This window comes from Macaca fascicularis, chromosome 16 (assembly GCF_037993035.2).
Source record: "Macaca fascicularis isolate 582-1 chromosome 16, T2T-MFA8v1.1".
NCBI lineage: Eukaryota > Metazoa > Chordata > Mammalia > Primates > Cercopithecidae > Macaca > Macaca fascicularis.
In genome coordinates this window covers 65,136,770-65,152,346 of record NC_088390.1, presented here as the reverse complement: position 1 = coordinate 65,152,346, position 15,577 = coordinate 65,136,770, and the positions used below count along the sequence as shown (strand labels likewise).

The 15,577-nt window shown below is 55.7% G+C and overlaps 1 protein-coding gene across 50 annotated transcripts in view; it reads left to right on the top strand.

The window, feature by feature from the left end:
- HDAC5 (histone deacetylase 5) overlaps positions 1–15,577 on the top strand; it is a 46,739-nt gene that overhangs the window by 23,418 nt on the left and 7,744 nt on the right. For 31 of the 50 annotated variants that reach the window (XR_012425921.1, XR_012425920.1, XR_012425919.1 and 28 more), the window contains 11 exons: positions 7,434–7,693; positions 7,790–7,961; positions 8,070–8,184; positions 8,462–8,592; positions 8,741–8,887; positions 8,984–9,096; positions 9,436–9,567; positions 9,774–9,996; positions 12,340–12,551; positions 13,241–13,525; positions 14,269–14,434. Coding sequence is in view for 44 of the 50 variants with exons in the window: in XM_045374712.3 (XP_045230647.1) it covers positions 7,434–7,693; positions 7,790–7,961; positions 8,070–8,184; positions 8,462–8,592; positions 8,741–8,887; positions 8,984–9,096; positions 9,436–9,567; positions 9,774–9,996; positions 12,340–12,551; positions 13,241–13,525; positions 14,269–14,434 (1,956 nt within the window). In the remaining 6 variants the exon portion in view is untranslated. Of the gene's footprint in view, positions 1–6,808; positions 6,894–7,433; positions 7,694–7,789; positions 7,962–8,069; positions 8,185–8,461; positions 8,593–8,740; positions 8,888–8,983; positions 9,097–9,435; positions 9,568–9,773; positions 9,997–12,339; positions 12,552–13,240; positions 13,526–14,268; positions 14,435–15,577 lie in introns of all 50 variants that reach the window. The other 19 variants (XM_074019788.1, XM_074019804.1, XM_074019806.1 and 16 more) reach the window with 4 other exon arrangements.

The window sequence follows — 15,577 nt, the reverse complement described above, 5'->3', positions numbered from 1 at the left end:
GAGTCTCGCTCTGACACCCAGGCTGGAGTGCAGTGCAGTGGCGTAATCTTGGCTCACTGCAAGCTCCGCCTCCTGGATTTACACCACTCTTCTGCCTCAGCCTCGCAAGTAGCTGGGACTTCAGGCGCCCGCCACCTCGTTTGGCTAATTTTTTGTATTTTTTAGCAGAGACGGGGTTTCGCTGTGTTAGCCAGGATGGTCTTGATCTCCTGACCTCATGATCCGCCTGTTGTGGCCTCCCAGAGTGCTGGGATTACAGGTGTGAGCCACCACGCCCGGCCTAAAATAAAATTAATTTTTAAAAAGACTCTGCTCCGGCCGGGCGCGGTGGCTCACGCCTGTAATCCCAGCACTTTGGGAGGCCGAGGTGGGTAGATCACGAGGTCAGGAGATCGAGACCATCCTGACTAACATGGTGAAACCCCATCTCTACCTAAAAATACAAAAAATTAGGTGGGCATGGTGGCACGTACCTGTAGTCCCAGCTACTCAGGAGGCTGAGGCAGGAGAATCGCTTGAACCCAGAAGGCGGAGGTTGCAGTTAGCCAAGATGGTGCCACTGCACTCCAGCCTGGTGACAGAGCAAGACTCCGTCCCAAAAAAAGGAAAAAAAATTATTTATTTATTTTGAGACGGAGTCTTGCCCTGTTGTTGCCCAGGCTGGATGCAATAGCGCGATCTCGGCTCACTGCAACCTCCACCTCCTGGGTTCAAGCGATTCTCCTGCCTCAGCTGCCCAAGTAGCTGGGATTACAGGTGTGGGCCACCATGCCTGGCTAATTTGGGTTTTTTTGTACCTTTAGTAGAGATGGGGTTTCACCATGTTGGCCAGGCTGGTCTCAAACTCCTGACCTCGTGATCCGCCCGCCTTGGCCTCTCAAAGTGCTGGGATTATAGGCATGAACCACCGCGCCTGGTCTTATTTTTATATTTATTTTATGGAGCAGGGTCTTTTAGAGCCAGGTGCTAAGCCTCTTGGGTCTGCCAGGCAGGTCCACACTGTGCCAGCTGCCTCCCCCGAGGGCTTATCTAGGGGGAACTAAAGGTCCCATTTCCTTGCTGGCCAGGGTTCTTGTCACAAGGATTCTTGAGTTGGAGATGCTGTCTCTTGAGAGGGGGCTTGGACCTGGGGTGCAGCTCATGGTGTGTTCAGAGCAGGGGGAAGGCTTGGCCTTGCTCTTGGGAAGCTAGATCTGTTTTTTACTGTGAACTTTTGTTCCCAAGGCACTGCTGAAACCTGTCCCTCATGGCCCAGAGCCACTTGTCTGTTTGGAGGCAGTGTCTCTTTGCTTGGACACCGTTTTTTTAGACTAAGGCTGTGCTGGCAGTAGTCTCAGGGGTTGCCGCGCGAGCACCTACATCATCTCCCCCAGAGGACCAGGCTCTCCCTCATGCTGCCTGAATCTACCCCAGAAGCCCCCACTGGGCTGATAGGGTTCCTGAAGAGGAGGCAGGCCCAGCGGGATGGGAAAGAAGTGTCACTCAGGTGGTGTACTGCCCATGGCCACTTGTGCTCATGAGCTGGGCAGGGCAGCTCCTGAGCCAGAACTTGCTATTTTCCTGGCCCCTCGCATGGCTAGAAACACGCAGCCCCAAGGCCGGGCGCAGTGGCTCACGCCTGTAATCCTATCACTTTGGGAGGCTGAGGCGGGCAGATCACGAGGTCAGGAGATGGAGACCATCCTGGCTAACATGGTGAAACCCCGTCTCTACTAAAAATACAAAAACTTAGCCAGGCGTGATGGTGGGCACCTGTAGTCCCATCTACTCAGTAGGCTGAGGCAGGAGAATGGCGTGAACCCAGGAGTTGGAGCTTGCAGTGAGCCAAGATTGCGCCACTGCACTCCAGCCTGGGCAACAGAGCGAGACTCTGTCTCAAAAAAAAAAAAAGAAACACATAGCCCCACCTACCCAGCAACCCAGGCTGGGACTTCCCATGGAGGCAGGGTGGTCAATCCTGCAGAAAACCAGAGGTCAGGATGGTGTTGCTGCTGGTTCCTGAGGCTGCCACTCCCAGGAGAAGGAAGGTTCTCAGTCCCGGGAAAGAGGAAAGTATAGAGCCAGGTGGGGGGCCCAGGGCTTTCCCCCGGAGCCTTGCCTCTGACCTCCGCAGGAGGTGGCTTTGCTGGCCTCTTGATTCCTATCAGAGTGAGACCCTGGCAGGTGAGGGAAGGACCCAGGGCCTTGTCCTCCCCTGTGACCCTTTCCCTGGCTTTCTTTTCTTTTCCTTTTTCTTTTTTCTTTTCTTTCTTTTTGAGACAGAGTTTCACTCTTGTTGCTCAGGCTGGAGTGCAATGGCGTGATCTTGGCTCACTGCAACCTCTACCTCCTGGGTTCAAGTGATTTTCCTGCCTCAGCCTCCCGAGTAGCTGGGATTATAGGCATGTATCACCACACCCAGCTAATTTTGTAATTTTAGTAGAGATGGGGTTTCTCCTTGTTGACCAGGCTGGTCTTGAACTCCTGACCTCAAGTGATCCACCCGCCTCGGACTCCCAAAGTGCTGGGATTACAGCCACTGTGCCCAGCTCTGCCTGGCCTTTCTTTTTTTTTTTTTTTTTTTTTTGAGACGGAGTCTTGCTCTGTCGCCCAGGCTGGAGTGCAGTGGCCGGATCTCAGCTCACTGCAAGCTCCACCTCCCGGGTTTGCGCCATTCTCCTGCCTCAGCCTCTCGAGTAGCTGGGACTACAGGCGCCCGCCACCTCGCCCGGCTAGTTTTTTGTATTTTTTTTAGTAGAGACGGGGTTTCACCGCGTTAGCCAGGATGGTCACGATCTCTTGACCTCGTGATCCGCCCGTCTCGGCCTCCCAAAGTGCTGGGATTACAGGCTTGAGCCACCGCGCCCTCTGCCTGGCCTTTCACTCAGACTCTTTGCTAGCCAGAGCTCTTGGCCTGTCCTCTTAGGGAACAGTGTGCCTTTGTGTACCCTCTTTTTTTTTTTTTTTTTTTTTTTGAGATGGAGTCTCACTCTGTCACCCAGGCTACATGCCAGGCTAGAGCGTAGTGGCATGATCTGTACTCACTGCAACATCTGCCTCCTGGGTTCAAACAATTCTTCCTGCCTCAGCCTCATGAGTAGCTGGGATTACAGGTGCCCACTACCACACCCAACTAATTTTTGTATTTTTAGTAGAGATGGGGTTTCACCACGTTGGCCAGACTGGTCTTGAACTCCTGACCTCAGGTGATCCCGCCCACCTCAGCCTCCCAAAGTGCTGGGATTATAGGCGTGAGCCACCTCGCCCAAGCCCATCTATCCTCTTCTTTCCCCAGAGGTTCCCCAGCCTTCCTAGGTCCACCAGGAGGCGGCCAAGAGCCTCTTCCTATCATGACACACCCAGGTGCTTGGTGCTGATGGCAGCTGCTGCCACCTGCTCTGCTCATGCCAGGCTGGCAGAGGGCACAGATCCTTGAGAGAGTTCAAGGCCAGCCCGGCTCCAGGGTCTGTGCCTGGGCAGACTCTATTCATGGGGCTCCATGTCCCTCCTTTCCCTGACTCAGGCAGAGCAGCCATGGCCCCTTCCACTTTGGGTGGAGCAGGTTGCTACCTGGCAAACCCTTGGGGTGCTGCATACCACCCAGGCCCTGCAGCCCCTGCAAATTAATATTCTGTAGTCGCCTGTGCTTCCCGTTTGCATGGGAACGAGGCTGCATGCAGAGCCCTCTGCCTGCCCTGCCACCTGCATACCAATAGTGGCTCCCACTGCAGCTCCGGGCCTAACATCTCTGCTGCTGCAGTGGCAGTGACAGTCTGGTGGGAGATTCCCCTTGCCTGAGCCCATGTGCTCTCTGCAGGGCTCCTGCAAGGGAAGCCAGTACTGCTGGCGACAGTTCCAGCCCTAGGCAGGGTTATCTGCTGGGAGCCAGGAGTGCTTGGACCCCTGCCCTTCTCTGGGCAGGCGGGCTGGCATCCTGCTCCTACAACCCCGGCATTGCCGGGAGCAGCAGGTTGAAGCCCGTCCGTCGCTTGGCTGAGTGATCAGAGTGCCACGGGCCAAGCCAGCCTTGACTAAGAACAGATAACCCTCCGGCCAGCTCAGGGCCTTGCTGAACACTTCACGGGCTGGGGAGACCTGAGCTGGCTGCCATTTCCTTGCCACCATCGTGGACCGTGGCTGGCTACCTCCAGGAAGGCCGTCTGCAGTTTCCAAGGACCCTTCCGCCTGGTGCTGGGGCAGGACATGGGTTGGGAAGGAGGATGAGTATGTGTAACCCCACCCTCTGGCCACATCTGGGCACTTCTGCACATGTGACTCTGGCCTTGTGGCCACAGAGTCGTCAGTACGGCTGGCGGGAAAACCACAAAGGAATGTTCCCAGCCATGCCTGGGGGAGAAGAGGCTGGTGGGGACTGCCACATCGTGGTGCTCACCCTTTACCTTCTCCCACCCCACCCTGCCTGCAGGGGGTTCCAGAGGCCATACTCCAGGCATGCGGGTGGCGTGGCCTTGGCCTCCCGCAGGCCTTGCTCCTGCCTTGTTGACACCCATTCAGTGCTAGGTTCTCTGGAGAGATCCAGACCCATCTTAGCAGGTGTGGGGGCCTCTCTTAGCCTACCCTTTGCCACCTCCTACCTCCCACCTCCCTCTTTTCTCTTTAAAAATTTTTCGGCTGGGTGTGGTAGCTCACACCTGTAATCCCAGCACTTTGGGAGGCCGAGGCAGGCGGATCACCTGAGGTCAGGAGTTCGAGACCAGCCTGACGAACATGGTGAAACCCCGTTTCTACTAAAAATACAAAAATTAGCTGGGCCTGGTGGTGGGTGCCTGCCGAGGCAGGAAAATTGCTTGAAACCAGGAGACAGAGGTTGCAGTGAGCCGAGATCGTGCCATTGCACTCCTGCCTGGGTGACAAGAGCGAAACTCTGTCTCAAAATATTAAAAAACAAAAAAACTTTCCCCCCCACCCTCTCGCCTCTTAATGCTGGGGGGTGATCTGGAGAGAGGCCAGCTCATGAGGGCAGGAGATACTGGTAGCCAGAAGGATTTGGGGGGTCCTTTCTTCCCAGGCCTGGACTGGAGTGGTCCACTTTGCCACAGGAGCATTCCCAGCCCCTCGTGACCTCTCTGGGCTGTAGCGAGGAGAGTGAGGGCTTTCTTTGGAGAAAGAAGTAGAAGAGAAACAGGAATGGGTTGGCCCTGCCTCTCTCACTTCCGCCTTCCCAGGCAGTGGTATCCTGCCTTCCCCTTCCTGGCTGGAGGCTTTGTGGGGCGTGGGCTGTGCTTGGGGCTCCCTGCTGGTGTGGTGTTTGCCCAGTTGTCCTGGCAACCACAGGGCAGTGGTGGAGAGTGACATGCAGTGTGTAGGGACAAAGAAGTGGAGACCTAGCCTTCCCATAAGCCCATTGGGACCTCAAGCCGCTCGGCCCAGTGTTCATGTGGGGCCTGGACCCAAGGTCTTGGAACCCAGCAGGTCCTCCACTGCCTTCCCCTCGCCAGCAGCCTTCCTCTCCCCAGCCAGTTCTCCCTAGGACCAGAGTTCTGAGAGATCTGCCGAAGCTCCCGCCCTCCCCCTGCCGTTACCCTTCTTCCTGTCTGATTCCCTTTCCTTTCCTGTCTCCTCCTCCCACCTCCTCCCTGCTGCCTGCCCGCCCATCCTCTCATTCCCCCTCCCCCCAGGCACAGCTGCTGTTTGGCTCACTCTATATATAGCGGCATTTTCAGGGTAATTACAATAAAACTGTTGAAAGGAGATAATCCAGCAAAGGAAGCGAGTCTGACTCCCAGCCCCCTCCTGTCCCTGGCTTGGTGCAGCCCTGCACCCGCTTTCACCAAGGCCTCCTGTTCCCACCCCACTCCCATTCCCACAGCCTCTCTCTCTCCTGCCCAGTGTGCCCCAGATAGGGATGAAGCCCCAGAAGGGGACAGAGGGTAGAGATATCCAGAAGGTCTCCACCAGCCTCTCCTGGGGTTACCAAGGGCACTGTCAGTCCTAGAACCAACCTCTGTGCCTGAGTTTCTCTTCTAGTATGAGGCTTTGCACGGGGCACGGTGTTGAGAAATAGGAGTGGACACAGTGGTTAAAAGCTTAGGATTTGGACTCATATTCTGGTTCTTTGATCACCTAGCTGTGTCTGGTTGCTACTTAAACTTCTGTAAATCTCAGTTTCCTCATCAGTAAAATGGGGTAATAATAGCATCTAAGTCACAGGTAACCATGACATTTAAATGAGTCATTCTTGTAAAATGCCCAGAGATGTTGACTATCAATGACAATATTATGTGTTGAAGGCTGGGCAGTGGCTCACGCCTATAATCCCAGCACTTTGGGAGGCTGAGGTGGGAGGATCGCTTGAGCCTAGGAGTTTAAGGCCAGCCGGGGCAACATAGTGAGACCCTGTCTCTACTAAAGATTTAAAAATTAGCCTGGTGCATTGGCATGCTCCTGTAGTCCCAGCTACTCGGGAAGCTGAGGTGGGAGAGTTGCTTGAGGTCGAGGCTATTATGAGCCATGATCATGCCATTGCATTCCAGCCTGGGCGACAGAGCAAGACCTTGTCTCTGATATATATATATATATAGGTAGAGAGATACACATACATATGTATATATACACACACACACATAAAAAATGTGTTGAGTACTCACAATCTGTCAGGTACAGCTTCATGCTTATGCATATTTTCTTTTTTCTTGAGACGGAGCCTCGCTCTGTCACCTAGGCTGGAGTGCAGTGGTGCAATCTTGGCTCACTGCAACCTCCGCCTCCAGGGTTAAAGCGATTCTCCTGCCTCAGTCTCCTGAGTAGCTGGGACTATAGGCATGTGCTACCACGCCCAGCTAATTTTTTTTGTTTTTAGTAGATACAGGGTTTCACTGTGTTAGCCAGGGTGGTCTTGATCTCCTGACCTCGTGATCTGCCCGCCTCAGCCTCCCAAAGTTCTGGGATTACAGGTATGAGCCACCGTGCCCAGCCCTTTCTTTTTTTTTTTTTCCTCTTTTCCCTGGAGACAGTCTTGCTCTGTCACCCAGGCTAGAGTACAGTTGCATGATCTTGGCTCACTGCAACCTCCGCCTCCCGGGGTTCAAGAGATTCCCATGCCTCAGCCACCTGAGTAGCTGGGATTACAGGTGTACACCATCATGCCCAGCTAATTTTTGTATTTTTAGTAGAGAGGGGGTTTCGTCACGTTGGCCAGGCTGGTCTTGAACTCCTTGCCTCGGGTGATCTGCCTGCCTCAGCCTCCCAAGGTAACCTGAGATTCTAGATGTGAGCCACCGTGCTTGGCCTATATTTTCCTATTGAAGTTCATGGCTTCAGCCTCATTTAATTAAGGTAAAATGTTGCATCCATGGAGCAGAGGGATTTGATTTCCCCTCTGTCTCTGATCTCTTTGGGTCTCCTAGAATCCTGCCTGGTAGCGTTTGGGCCTCAGGCACAACTGGAGTCTGGGGCTGGGCCCACTAACTCCTTCCTGTCTCTTCTGCCCACAGTGGAGGTGAAGCCGGTGCTGCCAAGAGCCATGCCCAGTTCCATGGGGGGTGGGGGTGGAGGCAGCCCCAGCCCTGTGGAGCTACGGGGTGCTCTGGTGGGCTCTGTGGATCCCACACTGCGGGAGCAGCAACTGCAGCAGGAGCTCCTGGCGCTCAAGCAGCAGCAGCAGCTGCAGAAGCAGCTCCTGTTCGCTGAGTTCCAGAAACAGCATGACCACCTGACAAGGCAGCATGAGGTCCAGCTACAGAAGCACCTCAAGGTGAGCGAGAGGGGTGCGGGGGGCCTCCCAGGCCTCCGCCCCCCGCCCCCCGCCCGGGCCTGGCTCACTCCTGCCTCCCTCCCCGTGCCCCTGCAGCAGCAGCAGGAGATGCTGGCAGCCAAGCAGCAGCAGGAGATGCTGGCAGCCAAGCGGCAGCAGGAGCTGGAGCAGCAGCGGCAGCGGGAGCAGCAGCGGCAGGAAGAGCTGGAGAAGCAGCGGCTGGAGCAGCAGCTGCTCATCCTGCGGAACAAGGAGAAGAGCAAAGAGAGTAAGGCAGGGAGTCCTGGGACCTCCTAGGGCCCCACCCATGACGCCTGCCCCTGCCATGGTGGGGTCTGGCCCTAAGCAGCCAGGTCAGTTGTGCCCTGTCCTGCAGGTGCCATTGCCAGCACCGAGGTAAAGCTGAGGCTCCAGGAATTCCTCTTGTCGAAGTCAAAGGAGCCCACACCAGGCGGCCTCAACCATTCCCTCCCACAGCACCCCAAATGCTGGTAATGGCCCTGGGCAGGCACGGGTGGGCATAGGTGAGCTGCTCAGGGGCTGCCTGGCTATAGGATGGCAAGGGGCTTCCGCCCCGTGCCCATATATGGGCCCTGCAATCTCTCCTTAGAGACAGGATCTCCATCCCTGGTTTATTTCCTCATTCCTTCCCCGAGATCCATGTCCTCTTCCTATATACAAACGATTTTTCATAAATGTAGATTGCCAGGTGGCACAGCAGGCTGGGCGATAACTTAGATCTGCTTCCATCCCCACCCCCACCCCCAGGGGAGCCCACCATGCTTCTTTGGACCAGAGTTCCCCTCCCCAGAGCGGCCCCCCTGGGACGCCTCCCTCCTACAAACTGCCTTTGCCTGGGCCCTACGACAGTCGAGATGACTTCCCCCTCCGCAAAACAGGTAAGTGAGTCCCCCACCTGGCCTCCCAGAATATGGCTCCCGGGAGGCAGAGGTGGGCTTGTGGCAGTGTCAGCCCTGACCACAGTGGGCTCGACTGCAGATGTGTGCTGCTGTGCGTGTATCTGAACCTCGGTTACCTTCTCTCCAGCCTCTGAACCCAACTTGAAAGTGCGTTCAAGGCTAAAACAGAAGGTGGCCGAGCGGAGAAGCAGTCCCCTCCTGCGTCGCAAGGATGGGACTGTTATTAGCACCTTTAAGAAAAGAGCTGTTGAGATCACAGGTGCCGGGCCTGGGGGTAAGGGCTGCTCTCATGTACTGGTTCTGAGGGTCTGGGAATCGGGGGTGGGGGATAGTTCAGAGCAGGCCCAGGTGACAGCCACTTCTCCTATAGCGTCGTCCGTGTGTAACAGCGCACCCGGCTCCGGCCCCAGCTCTCCCAACAGCTCCCACAGCACCATCGCTGAGAATGGCTTTACTGGCTCAGTCCCCAACATCCCCACCGAGGTACAGGCCTGGCTGAGGGCTGGTGGGGCGGGGACAGAGCTGCTCCTTCCCATGGAAGAAAGAGTGCAGCTCCTTCCAGTCTGTCTGCCTGAGTGCCCAGCAGAGACCTCTCTGCCCACATGAATAGGCTGGAGGGTCCTTGCTTGGACTTAGTTGCATCAAAGGGGAATTTGTCCCACAGGACTATGAAGAGCCCTGATGGCTCAGGCTCCCTCAGTGGGAGCTCAGGGTAGAGGGAACTGGGCACCATTCAGAGAACTTGGTCTTGGCCCCAGGTTGCCCTCCCTTGTTGCCTCCCTTTGCGCACTCTCATTCCTGTCTCTTCTCACTGCTCCCCAGATGCTCCCCCAGCACCGAGCCCTCCCTCTGGACAGCTCCCCCAACCAGTTCAGCCTCTACACGTCTCCTTCTCTGCCCAACATCTCCTTAGGGCTGCAGGCCACGGTCACTGTCACCAACTCACACCTCACTGTAAGTACAGGGCACATACCCCATCTTTCCTCTAGTGTTGAGGTCACAGGTCCTGCATGCCCCCAGCTGGGGTTTTCCCCTTCCAAGGCCCTAAGGGAGATCGGTTGGCCCTACCCAGAGCTGGGGGGTAGATAGTGGGTAGATGGGGATGCTGGTCCAAAGTTGGCAGGACTGAGGCTGTATAAGCCCCTCCCTTCACCCCCCAGGCCTCCCCGAAGCTGTCGACACAGCAGGAGGCCGAGAGGCAGGCCCTCCAGTCCCTGCGGCAGGGTGGCACGCTGACGGGCAAGTTCATGAGCACATCCTCTATCCCTGGCTGCCTGCTGGGCGTGGCACTGGAGGGCGACGGGAGCCCCCACGGGCATGCCTCCCTGCTGCAGCATGTGCTGTTGCTGGAGCAGGCCCGGCAGCAGAGCACCCTCATTGCTGGTGAGTGGACAGGCAGCTGTGCAAGGGAGGGGGCTCAGGACCAACAGTCAGGGATACTCTCCAGCCCTGTCACAGTTCCCTTTAGCAGAATCAACAGCATCGGTGATTTCTTCCACATTCTGGAAACATGGGATACCTACAGGATGCCGGGCACTGTTCTTGACAAAATCTGCTGCCATCTTGGAGTTCACATCCCAGAGCAGTGCTGTTCAGTAGAAACAACACAATCTACGTACATAATTTCTAGCATCCACATTAAAAAATGTAAAAAGAAGCAAGTAGAGCCATACATAGTGGTTCATGCCTGTGAGCCCAGCACTTTGGAGACCAAGGCAGGCGGATCGCTTGAGGTCAGGAGCTTGAGACCAACCTGGCCAACATGGTGAAATCCCGTCTCTACTAAAAATACAAAAATTAGCTGGGCATGGTGGTGGGCATCTGTAATCCCAGCTACTCAGGAGGCTGAGGCAGGAGAATCGCTGGAGGCAGGAGAATCGCTGAACCCAGGAGGTAGAGGTTGCAGTGAGCCGAGATTGCACCATTGCTCTCGAGCCTGGGCAACAGAGTGAGACTCCGTCTCAAAAAAAGAAAAAAAAAAGCAAGTGGAATTAATTTCACCACATATATTTAACTCAGTATATCCAGAATATTATAATTTCTGTAATACACGTGCAGTTATTCTTCCTATTTTTAAAGTTTTGTAGAGACAGGATCTTGCTGTGTTGCCCAGGCTGGTCTTTTTTCTTTTTTTTGAGACAGTCTTGCTCTGTCGCCCAGGCTAGAGTGCAGTGGTACGATCTTGGCTCACTGCAACCTCCACCTCCCAGGTTCAAGCAATTCTCCTGCCTCAGCCTCCTAAGTAGCTGGGATTTTAGGCGCCTGCCACCGTACCTGGCTAATTTTTGTATTTTTAGTAGACCTGGGGTTTCACCATCTTGGCCAGGCTGGTCTCGAACTCCTGACCTCAGGCGATCTGCCTGCCTCAGCCTCCCAAAGTTCTGGGATTACAGGCGTGAGCCACTGCACCCTTTTTTTTTTTTTTTGAGACAGAGTCTCACTGTGTCGCCCAGGCTAGAGTGCAGTGGCGGGATCTCTGCTCACTGCAACGTCCACCTCCTGGGTTCAAGCGGTTCTTTTGCTTCAGCCTCCTGAGTAGCTGGGACTACAGGCGTGTGCCACCACACCCAGCTAATTTTTTTTTTTTTTTTGAGACAAAGTTTCACTCTTATTGCCCAGGCTGGAGTTCAGTGACAAGATCTTGGCTCACTGCAATCTCTGCCTCTCAAGTTCAAGCGATTCTCCTGCCTCAGCCTCCCAAGTAGCTGGGATTACAGGTGTGTGCCCCCACGCCTGGCTAATTTTTTGTATTTTTATTAGAGACGAGGTTTCACCATGTTGGCCAGGTTGGTCTCAAACTCCTGACCTCAGGTGGTCTACCCGCCTTGGCCTCCCAAAGTGTTGGAATTACAGGCGTGAGCCACTGCGCCTGGCCTAATTTTTGTATTTTTAGTAGAGACGGGGTTTCACCATGTTGGCCAACTTGGTCATGAACTCCTGACCTCAAGTGATCCACCTGCCTCAGCCTCCCAAAGTGCTGGGATTACAGGTGTGAGCCACTGCACTCAGCTGCCCGGGTTGGTCTTGAACTCCTGGGCTCAAGCCATCCTCCCGCCTTGGCCTCTCAAAGTGCTGAAATTACAGGTGTGAGCCACTGTGCCTGGCCAATATGCAGTTACCAATGAGATACTTTGCTTTTTGTTTCATACTAAGCCTTTGAAATCTAGTGTATACTTCACATTTGTATCACATTTCAATTTAGATAGGCTGTGTTCAAGGGCTCAGTAGTCACATGTAATAGTAGCTATGGGATTGGACAGCACAGCTTTAGACAGCCCTTAAGTACCTGTTGGCACCAGAAGAGGTTCTGCTTGAAAGATACATGATCCTGGCCCCAGGGCTTCCTAGCCTGGCGGGATCCACGGGGTCCATGATCAGCGAGGCCTTGTTGCACTTAGGGAGAACAAGTCATTCATTGTTCACTCAGAGGGCTCAAGACTACTGTGTGCTCAGTTTATTCAGTTAAGCAAATTGAAGGGAAAAGATGGTGAATCCAGGAAGACTTGCTGGAGGCGGTATCTTAGAGCTGTGAAACTCTTCATTCATGGGGAAGAGGGAGAACGGAGCTCAGGTTTGGGTGGAGGGTGCTCCAGGTCCCCCAGGTTTTTTCCTGAGTATGTAGGTGGTGATGTTCCAGAGGGGGTTATGGGGGGAAGATGCAGGGTCGGGGGGGGCGCAGTCAGGTGCCCTGACAATGATGCTTAGTCATCACCCCTAACTCCATAGTGCCACTCCACGGGCAGTCCCCACTAGTGACGGGTGAACGTGTGGCCACCAGCATGCGGACGGTGGGCAAGCTCCCGCGGCATCGGCCCCTGAGCCGCACTCAGTCCTCACCGCTGCCGCAGAGTCCCCAGGCCCTGCAGCAGCTGGTCATGCAACAACAGCACCAGCAGTTCCTGGAGAAGCAGAAGCAGCAGCAGCTACAGCTGGGCAAGGTGAGCCTGGAAAGGCGAATGGCCTGGGGCTGTGGTGGGGGCAAGACACAGGAGAGCACCAGGCTGGCACGTGTCCTTTCAGGCCAGACACGGTTGCTCGCGCTTGATTGGGAGGCTGAGGCAGGCAGATCGCCTCAGGTCAGGAGTTCGAGACCAGCCTGGCCAACATGGTGAAACCCTGTCTTTACTAAAAATACAAAAATTAGCCAGGCGTGGTGGCAGACACCTATAATCCCAGTTTCTCAGGAGGCTGAGGCAGGAGAATCGCTTGAACCTGGGAGATGGAGGTTACACTGAGCCCAGATCACACTGTTACACTCCAGCCTGGGTGACAAGAGCGAGACCCTCTCAAAAAAAAAACAAAAATTAGCTGGGCGTGGTGGCATGCGCCTGTAATCCCAGTCACTGGGGAGGCTGAGGCAGGAGCATCTCTTGAATCGGGAAGGCGGAGGTTAAAGTGAGCCGAGATTGCGCCACTGCATGCCAGGCTGGGCGACAGAGGGAGACTCTTTCTCAAAAAGAAAAAAGAAAAAAGTCCTCCTCTCAGAGGAGCCACCTTGCCTTTTTCTAACTCACATAGAAGCTCTGCCTGGAAGAAGGGAGGGAGGGAAGGATAGACTGTTCTGGGTTACAGGCTGCACAGCTGCTCCCCAACTCCCAGCTTATGTGCCCCCATATTCTGTTACCAGATCCTCACCAAGACAGGGGAGCTGCCCAGGCAGCCCACCACCCACCCTGAGGAGACAGAAGAGGAGCTGACAGAGCAGCAGGAGGCCTTGCTGGGGGAGGGAGCCCTGACCATGCCCCGGGAGGGCTCCACAGAGAGTGAGAGCACACAGGAAGACCTGGAGGAGGAGGAGGAGGAAGAGGATGGGGAGGAGGAGGAGGATTGCATCCAGGTCAAGGACGAGGAGGGCGAGAGTGGTGCTGAGGAGGGGCCCGACTCGGAGGAGCCTGGTGCTGGTTACAAAAAAGTGAGCCCCGTCTCTGGTCCCAGCCCTTAGTCACCACCCCTCTGTCCTTCCCCACCCGTGCCTTTGCCCTTGTCTTTCCCTCTCCCCCATCTGCAGTTTCCAGGCTGTGCAGGAGCAGCTTTCTGTAGAGAGCAAAAGGGGAGTGGGAAGGAGGCCAGTGGGGAGAAGGGGGAGCTGTTTGTGTTGATCTCAGAGCTGTGTCTCCTGGGCTGCCAGTTCCCTCCCTGTCTCTGTGATACTGGCCTGCCTCTCTGCATGTGTGTCTGTGTGTGTGTGCATGTGCGGGTGTGCACGTGTGCACACGTGGCCTGTGTGTATCTGCGTTTCTGCCTGCGTAGGGCCGGCTGTGCGTCGGTCCCTGTGCGTGCCTGTGCGTGTGTGTACACACACGCCCCCGCTGTTACTACTGTCTGCCTCACGCCTAGCTGGCACTCCATTCATTGCGGACACAGCCGAGCCCTCCAGGCCTGACTCATCCCGCCCCCACCCCGCCCCCGCCCCTCCCAGCCTCTTACCTCAATGCTACTCTTTGATGTGACTCATCACATCTCCCCCATCCCTCCCTGTCTCAGGAGATGTGTCTCCTGTCCCTAGAGGGAGCAAGTGGGAGGAGGTGGGGGAAGGAGGAGACTTGGAAGAAAAGGTCTGGATTGGGGCCCCTCTGGAGGCCCTGACAGGGCCTGCCCTCACCCCTGTCCTGGCTGAGTCTGACCCAGGCCCCCTCCCACTCTCCTCCCCTGCAGCTGTTCTCAGATGCCCAGCCGCTGCAGCCGCTGCAGGTGTACCAGGCGCCCCTCAGCCTGGCCACTGTGCCCCACCAGGCCCTGGGCCGCACCCAGTCCTCCCCTGCTGCCCCTGGGGGCATGAAGAGCCCCCCAGACCAGCCCGTCAAGCACCTCTTCACCACAGGTGAGCCCCCACCACTTGTTATGTCCTTCTACCAGGCACCAGAGGGCCTGTGCGTGGTGTCTGCCCCATGGGCAGGGGGAAGAGGCTGCTGGGGCCCCTTAGGCACCCTGAAAGGAGGGGACACAGGCTTTTGTTCTCTCCCAGTTCCCCAGAGCTGTTCGTGGTAGTGGCAGGGCCTTCTGCCTCAGCTGGGAGAGTGGGTAGCATCTTTCTCACCCCGCTGAGGGAAGGACTGCCCCACAGCCTGAAGTGCTGGGTAGAGAGAGCCTGCTGTCTCTATTGGGCCCTGACCTTCCACCTTCCCTTCCTTCTCCCTGTGAGGTCTGGGATGAGACCAGAGTCCTCTTCCCCATGAAGCTGCCACAGGCTGGGCTCTGCAGGGACACAGATGTGCCTGAGGGTGGGCCTGTATAACCAGTGGGGAGTAAGACATAGGGGTTTGGCAGGAGGGGGAAAGCAGGAGGTGCTATGAGAAGGGTGCAGCCAAGGAGGCACAGCTGGCAGAGATCAGACCCATGCGGGTGTCCAGGGCAGCCTTACTGGGGCTTGTGTAGCAGGGAAGCTTCTGACAGGCAGTAATGGAGCAAAGGAATTTCAGGAGTCGTCGAGAGGGGGCAAAGGCTGGAGAGGAAAAGCCAGGTGCAGTGACTCACACCTGTAATCCCAGCATTTTGGGAAGCCAAAGTGGGAGGATCACTTGAGCCCAGGAGTTTGAGACCAACGTGAGCAATATAGTGAGACCCCGTCTATTTAAAAAAAAAAAAATAGGCTGGATGCGGTGGCTCACGCCTGTAATCCCAGCACTTTGGGAGGCTGAGGCGGGCAGATTACCTGAGGTCAGGAGTTCAAGACCAGCCTGGCCAACATGGTGAAACCCCATCTCTACTGAAAATACAAAAGTTAGCCGGGCGTGGTGGCACATGTCTGTAATCCTAGCTACTTGGGAGGCTGAGGCAGGAGAATTGCTTGAGCCCAGGAGGCAGAGGTTGCAGTGAGCCAAGATCGTGCCATTGTACCCTAGCCTGGGCGACAGAGCAAGACTCTGTCTCAAAAAAAAAAAAAAAACCAAAACCAAAAAAACGCTAGATGTGGTAGCGCCTATAGTCCCAGCTACTCAGAATGCTGAGGTGGGAGGATCGCTTG